The 13,505-nt window shown below is 36.2% G+C and overlaps 2 protein-coding genes across 2 annotated transcripts; both read right to left on the reverse strand.

Moving 5' to 3' along the window:
• Positions 1-2,063: 2,063 nt before the first annotated feature.
• LOC139869323 (uncharacterized) lies at positions 2,064-3,888 on the reverse strand. The gene is made up of 4 exons (XM_071857636.1): positions 3,429-3,888; positions 3,034-3,314; positions 2,739-2,925; positions 2,064-2,623 (listed from the first exon to the last, which is right to left on the reverse strand). The coding sequence occupies exons 1-4, from the start codon at positions 3,886-3,888 to the stop codon at positions 2,064-2,066; spliced, it is 1,488 nt and encodes a 495-aa protein (XP_071713737.1).
• A 48-nt stretch (positions 3,889-3,936) lies between these two features.
• On the reverse strand, positions 3,937-5,092 carry LOC139869324 (uncharacterized). The gene is made up of 2 exons (XM_071857637.1): positions 5,063-5,092; positions 3,937-4,980 (listed from the first exon to the last, which is right to left on the reverse strand). The coding sequence occupies exons 1-2, from the start codon at positions 5,090-5,092 to the stop codon at positions 3,937-3,939; spliced, it is 1,074 nt and encodes a 357-aa protein (XP_071713738.1).
• Between the last annotated feature and the right edge of the window lie 8,413 nt (positions 5,093-13,505).

The raw sequence follows: 13,505 nt of genomic DNA on the forward strand, positions 1-13,505 counted from the left end.
ATAAGTTATGATTTGATACCTTTGTGTCCAACCATAACGCGTCTTTCTCATCATCAGATACTACTTTCCAATCATCCTCAAGAAAATCAATCCTACGCCTTGTAAGAACACCTATGTTACTGGTAAACAAAGCTTGATATTTTCCTATAGCATGCCAAAATTCCTCAAATTCAACCACAAATGGAATCACTGGTTTTTCTTTAAGTTTGCCAACTCCTCGTTTAGGCCTATTGTTTTGGCTCTGTATACATTAAAAAAATCAATAATAAGAAGCTAACAATAATAACAAGACTAATACCTTAACAATACTAGTAGTTCTAGGTATGCATACAATAGAATTGAAATCATAAACGTACCATGATGTTTGATGTATCAAGTTCTTGAATTTATCGAATTTAGGGGGTTTCTGCAGTTACCTACAGAGTTCGTGGGATTGTGTATAGTACTATGTAATCGCAAAATATCAAAATGATTAACTGATGGTTTGTAGTAGCGATTTGAAGGAGTATGGATCACTGCTAGGGTTTGTGAAAATAATAAAATAGTGAATGAGACTGGCGATTTGTTTCAATTATGATCGGGTTGTTTTGTGTCTATTAGTGGTGTTAATTAGGTTGGCGGTTAATTTGAAATTTTCGAGACCAAATGGTGGGATTTGGCCATTAAGCTGATATGATGATGAAGAAGTTTAGGTATTTTACCAATAGTAAAATATTTGGTATTTTTTAATACACCGTAATACGCTACTTGACCCGGCCCAGGCAAAAATGATCCCGTATTTTAAAAAATATCTGTTTAAAAAAAAGGCAATACAAAAAATCCCTCACCTTCTCAAGTACCTCATACTGAGTATCTTTTCACCTGCCACCATCTCTGTACTTGCAATAGCGATCAACTACAACCATCTCCCGCCATGTCGATCTCAGGTTAATGTGTTTTCTAAAACAAAATTTGTTGTTTATTAACTGTAAGCACAGGGTTTTCCGAATTGAAAATCTAAACAATTTAGAACAAGGTTTATCATCACATTTGTTTATTGTAAATCATTAAAATCAAACAACAGATCTACACTTCACATGTATTTATGCTTTTTTATTTGAACATGAATCGATTTTATCTCACAGTTATGTGCATATATAATATCAGTGTTTTTCTTTGGAATTACACTCATGCATGTGTGAGTCTGTAAATTTATTGTGTTATACCTTTAAGTTCATACCAAATGTTCATTTATGATATTGCACATGTATATATTATTTGCTAATTATCTGCAGATTCCCAACAGGTTACTTAGGGTTTGATTTATGTTACAGCAATATGTATTGTGAACTTTCAAGCTACAATACCAATATAGTTTGCTTAGGTTTGAAAATGACAGCATATACATTTTATCTAACCATTTTAAATCTAACAATTGATCTGTGATGTAATTGAGTATTTTGTTCTTTGTTTGCATATTAATGAATTGAATCACAAATACAGCTGGAAACAATGATGCCTCTACTAGTCAAACACGTGCACTCGCCCTTGACCAGCTGAATAGAGCTGAAAGGTACAACATATGGAGCACCGTTGATGTCACATACATCTTCTTCGACATACCAAGGGGAACTTTTTGGGTGAGTTAGATACTTTTTTAGAGAAACAGTTAAACGTATTTGTGTATATAGCAATGACAAATAATTATGAAATCATTAACAAATAATATGTCAATGTCATTTAGGAACTACCTGAGGACTTTAACCGCATCCGAGAACTCGAGGCTGGCTGCACCTATATATGCTTGGATATGGAAGGGACATTCCATTGGTGGGATATAAAACAGGCCACAGATGTAACCAAAAAAAAACTTTTTGTTTTGAAAGGCTGGGAGTTCTTTGTGGCTTTGAATGGGTACAAAGTGGGTGAGAGGTGTATGATTGGGTACTCATGTCTGTATAAGAGTTTTTTCATGGTCATGGATGGAAGCCACCCACTTTAACAATCTCATTAGGGTCAATAGTCTTTTGATAGTGCAGCTTTAATAACTCTAATTTGTGGAGTAGTTATAGTCTATGTACGAATTACACGTGTACATGTTTTGATAACTTTTTTAGTTCCTCACCGGAGAACAATTTATGTTTTAGATTTACTAATGTATGTAAGAATTCTATATTATGATATGTGCTGTAACGATTGACCATGGTGAATTCCTTCGACGAGGCTATCACCATGACACCGCTATTTTGCGTTTTACTCTTCTTATCTTGAGCTTTAGTGTAAAGGGTATACCCATTTATGTCATATCCTTGATATTGGAACATATGTTTAGGGGCGAATCCCAAAGCTTCAACCGTTTTATCAATATTTGGAAGTGTCCTCCTAACTTTGTCTTTCAACCATTCTGAAAAAGTTATTTTATGTTGATTTACCAACCACTTTGCACTCTTTTTAGGGTTTTGTTGTCTCAAGAACGACATGTGTTCTTGTATGAACGGATCAATAGATGTAGTGTGTTGTAAGACATTAAAATGAGCCTCTTGATAATCGGCAACATTTGAATAGCCCGTCTTGCGTCCAAGTGTCCCTTGACCTGATAGTCTTCCTTCACATTTGAATAGCCCGACTTTGTGGAATCCCGACACTTTTAAACCCATCCATATAGTTTGTGCAGAATTCGATCACTTCTTCGGATGCATATCCTTCAACGATACTGCCTTCTGGTCGATTAAGGTTCCTTACATAACCTTTCAAGATACCCATATATCTTTCAAATGGATACATATACCGTAAGAAAACTGGACCACATGCCTTTATTTCTCCTACAATATGAGATAGCAAATGAACCATGACATCAAAGAAATAAGGTGGAAAGTACATCTCGAGTTCGCAAAGAGTAAGTATGATATCTCTTTGATATTCATCCAGCACATCAGGATCAATCACCTTTGAATGAATCATGTTGAAAAATAAGCATAGTTTTGTTATTGTGTGTCGAATACGGTTGGGTAGAATTCCACGAATTGCGATAGGAATCATCTGGGTCATTAGTACATGACAATCATGTGACTTCATACCAAGCAACTTCAAATCTTTCATCGAAACCAACTTCCTAATGTTAGCAGAGTATCCTGATGGAACCTTAATACCATGTAAACATTGACAAAATTTAGTTTTCTCGACCTTCGACATAGTATAACAGGCCGGAGGAAGAAACTTGGTGGACCTTCCATCAATATCTTTAGGTTGTAGCTCTGGTCTGATATTCATTAATTCCATGTCCCTTCTAACTTTAATTCCATCTTTTGTTTTTCCGGGAATGTTCAACAGTAACCCTATCAAACTTTCACACACATTTTTCTCAATATGTTATACATCAATACAATGTCGGACTCGTAAATGCTTCCAGTAGGGTAATTTCCAAAAAATAGACTTTTTCTTCCAAATACCTTTTGGGGGACCAAAACCTTTCTTTCCCAACACAACATTTATATTAGCAACTTTGGAGAGTGTAGTTACTCCATCCAATGGTGGTGGTAGTTTTCTATCCTCTATAGTACCATCAAATAAATCTGCCTTTTTATGATACGGGTGATTCTCAGCAAGCTCTCTCTGATGCTCCATAAATGCTAGTTTCTTACAATTTGTGAGCCATATCGAGTGAGTATTTTCCTCACGAATAGGACATGCCTTTTTCCCCTTCGTACTATATCCAGACAAATTACCATAAGCAGGAAAATCATTAATGGTGCAAAAAAGCATTGCCCGTAGTTGGAAGTATTCTTTCTTGTATGCATCATAAACGTGTATGCCGGTACTCCATAATTCCATCATTTCATCAACTAATGGTTGCAAATAAACATCAATGTCGTTTCCAGGTTGCTTTGGGCCTTGAATCAAAAGAGACATCATTATGTATTTTCTTTTCATACATAGCCAAGGCGGTAGGTTATAAATTCATAGAAGAACATGCCACGTGCTGTGACGGCTACTCAAATCTCCGAACGGATTAATTCCATCTGAACTGAGTCCGAACCTTATATTACGTATCTCATCCCCAAATTCTTCAAAATCTTTATCAAAATTTTTCCATTGATGTGAATTGGCCACATGTCGCATTTTACCATCATTTTTATGATCTTCAGCATGCCAACGTAATAATTTTGCATCTTTCTCATTTGCAAATAATCTCTTTAATCTTAGTATGATAGGCAAGTACCACAATAATTTTGCAGGAGGTCCATTTTCTGACACATCACTATCAACATTATCAGTCAGTTTTTCACGTTTATACCTAGATGTACCACATACCTTACATTGATGAAGGTCTTTGTCTTCATTCCTGTATAACATACAATCATTTGGACAAGAATGTATTCTCTGTATTTCCAATCCCATTGGGCACATTAATTTCTTTGCTTGGTATGTTGAAACCGGCAACTCATTACCTTCTGGTAGCATTTTGTTCAACAACTTTAACAGGCTAGTGAAACTTGTGTCGCTCCAACCATTGTTTGATTTTAAATTAACCAGTTGTATCACGGCGGAAAGTTTTGTAAAATTCATACAACCGGTATATAAAGGTTTTTCAGCGTCAACAAATAGTTGTTGTAATCTATCATGATACTTATCAGCAACATTATCCTCCATATCCAAATCGTCAAACATGTCATCAAAATTAACATTATTGTCACTATTGTATGAATCTTCTTCATTATCGGTATCGTTATCCAAAATAGACGAGTTAAGGTCAGCTAATGACTCACCATGAAAAGACCAACATGTGTACCCTCTCATAAATCCGTGTGCAATTAGATGACTTTTGATATCGGTTGAATCAGCATACCACCGTGCATTTTTGCATTTCTTACAAGGACAACTAATTGCGGTGTTTCCTTTTTCTAGTTGATCAGTCTCGGCAACTGTAATAAATTCATCTACACTATCCATAAACTCAGAGGTAGCGCGACCTATCTCGTACATCCAAGTATTCCGATCCATCTACAAGCAACATTGAAAAAAGTTAATACATTATTAATAATTAAGAATGTAAAAAGTTGGAAAAGGGACTAGAACCCACGACCTCCTCTCTACCAAGCAACATCCTAACCATCTAAGCAATTGTGTTAACCTGACTGATTTACATTTATTTTCTATAAAAATATCACGTATCGTCTACTGTTAAAAAAACCCCAAATCAAAATCAATTGAGTTTTTATCGATCATAATCCCATTACCTCATTATCATTTCTCTTTTGTTACCTCAATTGAGTTTTTATCTGTCTGTGTTCTAAAAAAACCGCGAAGTAACCCAAATCACTTGAATCTGTAAACCCTAATTGTTCGATGCCCTATTCGATTTCTGTTCTATTTTAGATTCGGTCTCTGCACGATTCTACTTTGCTACCATGCCTTACACGAAGCAACTTATTACAAGAGAAAAAGAGTGTTTTTCAAAGGTTAATTCCTATCATTAATTATAATTAATAATTAATTTTGTATATTTGATAATCTAAATTTATTACTTTTTTTATCAGAAAAAAACGTGAATATTATTATCGCGCATTTAGTCTTTGAAATGGGTTTGGTTATGAGTTCGGTCAATTTCCTTGTTATTGTATATTGTGTATGTGTGATATGTTTTCTATGTTATTCATAACACAATAATAAGACTGCATGTGTTTGAAATGATATTAAGGTGTATAAGCTTGTGTTTGTTGTACTATTATCTTAATTTGTATATGCAGGTGCTTAGATATGTATCTTTTCTATTGCATTTGATGTGTATCTTTTCTATTGCATTTTGTGTACAGATGTAACAAAAAAATAAAAAAAGGAGTGTAAATAAACTGAAAAAGAAGTCAGCGGTTGTTCAGTTGAAGATTGAATTTGACGAGTTTGGCCAAGCTATTGGAAAAACCCAAGCTATTTTTTCGAGCAACATTGGCGTCTTAACTAGGAGCACTTGTGATTTCCTTGTAAAGGATTGGAAGCATGTGTCTCCTAATCAAAAACAAACTTTATGGAGCAAAATAAAGGTATTAAAATCTAAGATTTTGTTTAATTACTTTTTATTTATATATGTTACAACATTCAACACTTATATTAGATTACGTTATACAGGAACTTCATAATATTGAAGACAATTTTGCACGAAAAACAACACTGCAAAAATGCAACACAGCGTTTACGAGATTCAAGCACAAGTTAAGAACGTATATGGATGAAGGCAAGCTTCCTTATGTGGAAGTAAAAGATTACGATTTCATAACTCCAGAACAATGGGAAAATTTTTGTGAAATCGAAGATACGCCTGCTAGACGAGTAAGTGCTATTCAACCTGATTTGTATCAGGTTTGGAGGTACATTGTGATATTGTAACGCTTTGAAAAAGGCATTTAATCGCATTAAAACTGTGTAGGAACTAAGAGAAAAAGGCAGGAAAAATGCTTTACAGAAAGAAAAAGAAAAGTATGCTCGAGTTGGTCATTCGGGATATCGTGAGAAAAAAGCACAATGGGATACAGAAGCAAATGATCCTCATAAACGTACACCATACCACAATATCAAAGATCCTGCAGCGAGGTATTACGTGCTGGGCAGGATGAAGCAGGATGACAAAGGGAAGACGGCAGTAGAAACATTTGCGCCGCTTATAGAGAAAATTGTAATATATTTATATTTGAATTTTTAGACTAACCAACTCATAATTTTTCTATAATTGATTACTTGTGTTTTTTTTTCCAGGTTAGGACGGATAAAGAAGGCGGGGATGCCTTGTTAACTCATGTGGGGAAGGAACACGGTGGTCGAAAAGGGGGTATAAGTAGCACAATAGGATACAGCAAAATCACAAAGAAACGGAAATCAGACGATAAAGGAACGAGGGTAACTAATTTAACTGATGTTATGTTTCTTACAATATTTAAATGCTTACTTACTACATTTTATATTTCATGTTTGCTAATCAGAAGTCTCAGGAAAACCAAAAGCATGATGATGAAGAGAATGTTGTTAATGAAGATAATGATGATGAAGAAGAGAATGATGATGATGAAGAAGATGTAGATGATGAAGAGAAAGAAGATGATGAAGAGGATGTTGATGAGAATTCTGATCATGAAGATGATGTTGATGATGAAGAGAAGTCTGATGATGAAGATGATGGTGATAATGGAGTGGAAGGTGCTAATGAGAAGTCTCAGGAAAAAGAAAAGCTTGATGATGAAGATGATGAAGATAATGATGATGATGATGATGATGATGATGATGATGATGAAGAAGAAGATGTTGATGATGAAGAGAATGATGAAGATGAAAAGGATGTTGATGAGAAGGCTGATAATGAAGATGAAGGTGATAATGAAGTGGAAGGTGATGATGAATGGGCTCAGGAAAATGAAAAGAGTGAGGATGTTGATGATGAAGATAATGATGATAATGATGAAGAAGATGTTGATGATGAAGAGAATGATGAAGATGAAAAAGATGTTGATGAGAGGGCTGATGATGAAGATGAAGTGGAAGGTGCTGATGAATGGGAAGTTGATAATTTAGTGGAAGGTGCTGATGAAGGGGAATGTGAAAATGAAAAGGATGTTGATGATGATGAGGATGTTGAACATCAGAAATTCACCAAAAAAATAGTGAAACAATCGAAACACATAAAGGTAACTGATTTAACTAAATGTTATTTTTTTCTAGACTTTTAAATTACTTACCACATTTAGTTATTCATGTTTGTTAATGAACAGGATGTTGAAAAAGAAAAGCCTGATGAAAATTTAAATGTTCATGACAACATCAATGAAAAAGAAGATGCAGTGATTGAAGAAGATGCAGAGTATGTTTCATATGATGATGTCCAGATGGTGATGAACGAAGACGAAGAAGAAAATGTGGATAAAGAAGAAGATTTTGTGGTTCAAGAAATAAAAGATGGAGTGTCTAAAAAGGTTAATGAAGCAGAAAAGGTTGCAGAGTTTTCTGACGATGTTGATGAAGAAATGTTGATGGAAGAAGTTAATACAGAGCAAGATCCACTGATTAGACATATTGATGCAGAGCTAAAAAATTTCAGAATGAAACCCGGACCTCAACCAAGAAGAAGGAATTCTGAAAGAATCTTATTACAGAAGCTTTCAAAAAATGTTTTTGTAACGACCCGTCAAAATCGCTATTGACGCGGCACGTTAATCATTGATTCCACAGTGAGGTTTTGACCTCTATATGATACGTTTTGATAAAATATTGCATTCATTAAAATAAGTGACTTTCTAAACATAGAAAGTTATAAACATGTGGGCGAGTGCTTAGGTATAAGCAAAACCCCGAAATACATAAGTCTTTAATTTACAGGTTGACATCACAGTCCAGTTATTTATTACACAACGCAGTTTTATTTTGAATGCAATAAACTTTGTACAAAGCATGAGAGACTCCATGCAGGCAACAAGCACATCACAGCGGAAGCATTCTAAGGACCTGAGAATAAAACATGCTAAAAAGTCAACACGAATGTTGGTGAGTTATAGGTTTAATTGCTCGAGTCATAAACATGTATAAAGATAGACCACAAGATTTCATCAAAAGTTTATCAATAGATTCTACGTAACAGAGCACCCTGGTAACTAAACTTAACGCTATAGTGATAATTACCCCATTCGTTTTAATACACGCAAACCAACGTGTCTTAAACTCAAATAACATACGTCCGTTAAAAGGCTAGCGCTCTAGCTCGGACGGGGATGTCAAGCCCTATGGATCCATATACAATTATTCGCGCCCACCAGTCCATATCCTATGTACTGGCAGCTACTAGTTACCAAAGCTAAGGGATTTTCGGTTTAACTCAGTGTAGAATTTTGTATGTACTTGTGTCTTATTGCGTTTAAAATAAATTGCATGTATTCTCAGCCCAAAAATATTTAAAGTATTTAAAAAGGGAGACTATAACTCACAGTTCAATATTGCGATTCAATATTGTAGGCAAATTGCGTAGACGTAATGATGGTAGACGACTGTATGGTTGGCCTTGGATTCAAGAACAATACCCCGAATAATACCTAATATTTCCTTAGCTTAAAGCGGTTTGAAACCCGAATTAAAACACCCTCGTATATAACTTATTATTATTAAACTTAAATTTAAAATTATAATTATAATATAAATATAAATATTGAGAGTTTAATTTGAAAAATATTCGTCGAACGAACTGCGTATTTATATTACTTTTCGATTTACTGTAGCTCATGCGATCGCATGAGTTTTCAGTGTTTTTGCCATGCGATCGCATGGCCGCCTTTTCCGTTTTTGTTTGCTAGTTCGTCGACATCAAATAGTGTTTACTGTAGCAAATAGTGTTACTGTAGCAAATAGTGTTTTACTGTAGCAAATAGCGTTTTACTGTAGCAAATCACTGTAGCAAACTCGTTTTCACTGTAGCACTGTAGCAAAATACGGTTTCACTGTAGCAAATAGTGTTTTACTGTAGCAAATTCATTTTTACTGTAGCAATTAATGTTTTACTGTAGGAAAGTCGTTTTTACTTGTACATCTTATAATATATATATATACATACATATATGTATATTTACATAATATTAAATCATAAAGAGAATTGGTTTAAATTAGTAGAAATTTTTCGGGTCATCACAGTACCTCCCCGTTAAAGAAAATTTCGTCCCGAAATTTTGAGTAGTACCTGTTTCATGAGCGATATCAATGAACAAATGTGGATACTTTTGCTTCATTTGATCTTCACGTTCCCAAGTAAACTCGGGTCCTCGTCTTGCGTTCCAACGAACCCTAACTATCGGTATTTTGCTTTGTTTTAATTGTTTGACCTCACGGTCCATGATTTCAACAGGTTCTTCGATAAAATGGAGTTTATCATTAATTCGTATTTCGTCAAGAGGAATTACGACATCCTCTTCAGCTAAACATTTCTTCAAATTTGACACGTGAAATGTGTCGTGAACACTACTAAGTTCTTGCGGTAGCTTTAATCGATAAGCAACTGCTCCAATTCTTTCGGTGATTTCAAAGGGTCCTACGTACCTAGGACTTAGCTTTCCTCGTTTACCGAATCGTACAACGCCTTTCCAGGGTGACACTTTCAACATGACTTTGTCGCCCACTTGAAATTCTAGCGGTTTTCTTCTTACATCAGCATAACTCTTTTGGCGACTCATGGCCGTTTTCAATCGCTGTTGTATTTGAATGATCTTTTCGGTGGTTTCTTGAATAATTTCTGGTCCAGTAAGTTGTCTTTCTCCTACTTCACTCCAACAGATAGGAGATCTGCACTTTCTACCGTAAAGTGCTTCAAATGGTGCTGCGTTGATGCTCGTATGATAGCTGTTATTGTATGAAAATTCTGCCAACGGTAAGTGTCGATCCCAACTGGTTCCAAAGTCAATCACGCATGCCCGTAACATGTCTTCCAATGTTTGTATTGTTCTTTCACTTTGACCATCTGTCTGTGGGTGATAAGCGGTGCTCATATCTAATCGAGTTCCCAATGCTTTTTGTAATGACTGCCAGAAACGTGATGTGAATCGGGTGTCGCGATCAGATATGATAGAGATGGGTACACCATGCCTGGAAACTACTTCCTTCAAATATAGGCGTGCTAATTTCTCCATACTGTCTGTCTCCTTTATTGGTAGAAAGTGAGCTGATTTAGTTAGACGATCAACTATCACCCAAATAGTATCATGACTACTTGCAGTCCTTGGCAATTTCGTAATGAAATCCATGGTTATTCTTTCCCATTTCCACTGTGGAATTTCTGGTTGTTGCAGTAATCCTGACGGCTTTTGGTGCTCAGCTTTAACCTTTGCACACGTCAAACATTTGCTTACATAAGTAGCAATTTCTGTCTTCATATTAGGCCACCAATAAAACTTCTTGAGATCGTGGTACATTTTCCCGTTTCCTGGGTGAATTGAGTACCTCGTTTTGTGTGCTTCATCTAGTACTAGTTGCCTTAGATTACCATGTTTTGGTACCCATATCCTATCAGCAAAATACAGGGTTCCATCGGCTTTTACTTCAAGCTGTTTTTCTAACCCTCTGCTCATTTCGCCTTTTTCATTTTCTTCTTTTAAAGTCTCTAACTGTGCTGCTTGAATTTGCTTTGTGAGATCAGTACGAATTGTAATATTCAAAGCTCGGACCCTAAGAGGTTTTACTCTTTCTTTTCGACTTAGGGCATCAGCTACAACATTAGCTTTTCCGGGGTGGTAACGGATTTCACAATCGTAATCGTTTAACAACTCTACCCAGCGACGTTGCCTCATATTGAGTTGTTTTTGATCAAAAATATGCTGAAGACTCTTATGGTCGGTGTACACTGTACACTTGGTGCCATATAGATAGTGTCTCCATATTTTGAGTGCAAAAACTACTGCTCCAAGTTCTAAATCGTGCGTCGTATAGTTCTTTTCATGAATTTTTAGTTGTCGTGAGGCATATGCGATGACTTTTGTGCGTTGCATTAATACACATCCTAAACCTTGGCGTGAAGCATCACAATAGATCACGAAATCATCATTTCCTTCCGGTAATGACAAAATGGGTGCAGACGTTAACTTCTTCTTTAATAACTGGAATGAGGATTCCTGTTCTGTGGACCAATCATACTTCTTTCCCTTTTGAGTCAATGCAGTTAAGGGTTTGGCGATTCTAGAGAAATCTTGAATGAATCTTCGGTAGTAACCAGCAAGACCTAAGAATTGGCGAATTTGTGTTGGAGTCTTCGGGGTTTCCCATTTACTAATGGCTTCGATCTTGGCGGGGTCAACTTTAATTCCATGTTTACTGACAACATGGCCCAAAAATTGTACTTCTTGTAACCAGAAATCACACTTCGAAAATTTTGCGTACAATTCTTCTTTCTTGAGTATCTCCAGTACCAGTCTTAAGTGTTGCTCATGTTCTTCCTTGTTCTTCGAGTAAATCAATATGTCGTCGATAAAAACAATGACAAATTTGTCTAAATACGGTCTACAGATGCGATTCATTAGATCCATGAATACTGCTGGAGCATTAGTCAATCCAAAAGGCATGACTAAAAATTCATAGTGACCGTAACGGGTTCTGAACGCTGTTTTAGGAACATCTTCTTCCTTCACTCTCAGCTGATGATATCCGGAGCGTAGATCAATCTTAGAATAAACACTTGATCCTTGCAATTGATCAAACAAATCATCAATCCTCGGTAATGGGTACCGATTCTTGATCGTTAATTTGTTTAATTCTCGGTAATCTATGCACATTCTCATAGATCCATCCTTCTTCTTGACGAACAGAATAGGAGCACCCCAAGGTGAAAAACTAGGACGAATAAATCCACGGTCCGATAATTCTTGCAACTGGTCTTGTAATTCTTGCATTTCTGAAGGTGCAAGTCTATATAGAGATCGGGCTACAGGTGCAGCTCCTGGTATGAGATCAATCTGGAATTCTACACATCTGTGTGGAGGTAGCCCCGGTAATTCTTCTGGAAATACTCCGGGATATTCTCTTACAACCGGCATGTCATCAATGCTTCTTTCTTCCGTATCGATCTTCTTTACGTGTGCCAGAATAGCATAACAACCTTTTCTTATAAGTTTCTGGGCCTTCATACAGCTGATAAAGTTCAGTTTTGAGTTGTTCTTCTCCCCATAAATTATTAATGACGTTTCATCCTTACGAGGGATGCGGATTGCTTTCTCAGCACAAACAACTTCCGCTCTTGTTTTGGACATCCAGTCCATGCCAACGATTACGTCAAAACTTCCTAATTCTACGGGTATCAAATCGATTTTGAAGGTTTCACCAGCAAGATTCATTTCGCAACCATGGCAAATTTTATCGGCTTTTATCAGTTTACCATTAGCTAATTCAATAGTATATTTATCGTCTAGAGGTAATGATGCACATTTTAGTTTAAAACTAAAGTCTTTACACATATAACTTCTATCAGCACCCGTATCAAACATAATAGAAGCTAGTTGATTATTAACGGTAAACGTACCCGTGACAAGATTAGGATCCTCACGTGCTTTACTGGCACTAACATTAAATGCCCTCCCAACGTGCGGGTTCTTTGTTCTTCTCCTTATCAGGGCATTGATTTATAAAGTGACCAGACTTCCCGCATCCAAAACATTTCTTGACATCGGTCAGTTTTGTCTTTACTTCAGAAACGGTGGCATAACAATCTTTCGCCACATGTCCTTTCTTGTTACACTTGTCACAGACCACTTGGCAATAACCTGCATGATGTGTGTAACATCTTTTGCAGAACGGATGGGGTCCCTTATAGTTTGGACTTGCAGTTGCCCCATCTTGGTTACCTTTAAAAGTTTCTTGTTTCTTCAGGTGAGCACTTTTGCCCTTATAGTCTTCCCATTTCCTCTTTCCTTCAGTTGTCTTGACTTCGGTAATTGGTGCCTTAATCGAACTCTCTGTGATCTGGTCCATGAGTTGGTGTGCCATTGTCATGGCTTCCTGCATCGTATTCGGTTTGGACGATG

This window comes from Rutidosis leptorrhynchoides, chromosome 9 (assembly GCF_046630445.1).
Source record: "Rutidosis leptorrhynchoides isolate AG116_Rl617_1_P2 chromosome 9, CSIRO_AGI_Rlap_v1, whole genome shotgun sequence".
NCBI classification, from domain to species: Eukaryota; Viridiplantae; Streptophyta; class Magnoliopsida; order Asterales; family Asteraceae; genus Rutidosis; species Rutidosis leptorrhynchoides.

Excerpts from the sequence above, each read along its gene's own strand:
- LOC139869324 (XM_071857637.1), bottom strand. The coding sequence starts at position 5,092 with ATGGTTAGGATGTTGCTTGGTAGAGAGGAG. Across the intron at positions 4,981-5,062 it reads TGTTGCTTGGTAGAGAGGAG|ATGGATCGGAATACTTGGAT; the intron begins GTCGTGGGTTCT and ends TGTTGCTTGTAG.
- LOC139869323 (XM_071857636.1), bottom strand. The coding sequence starts at position 3,888 with ATGTCTCTTTTGATTCAAGGCCCAAAGCAACCTGGAAACGACATTGAT. Across the intron at positions 2,926-3,033 it reads TGAAGTCACATGATTGTCAT|GTGATTGATCCTGATGTGCT; the intron begins GTACTAATGACC and ends ATTCATTCAAAG. Across the intron at positions 2,624-2,738 it reads TCCATTTGAAAGATATATGG|TGTCGGGATTCCACAAAGTC; the intron begins GTATCTTGAAAG and ends TGGGTTTAAAAG.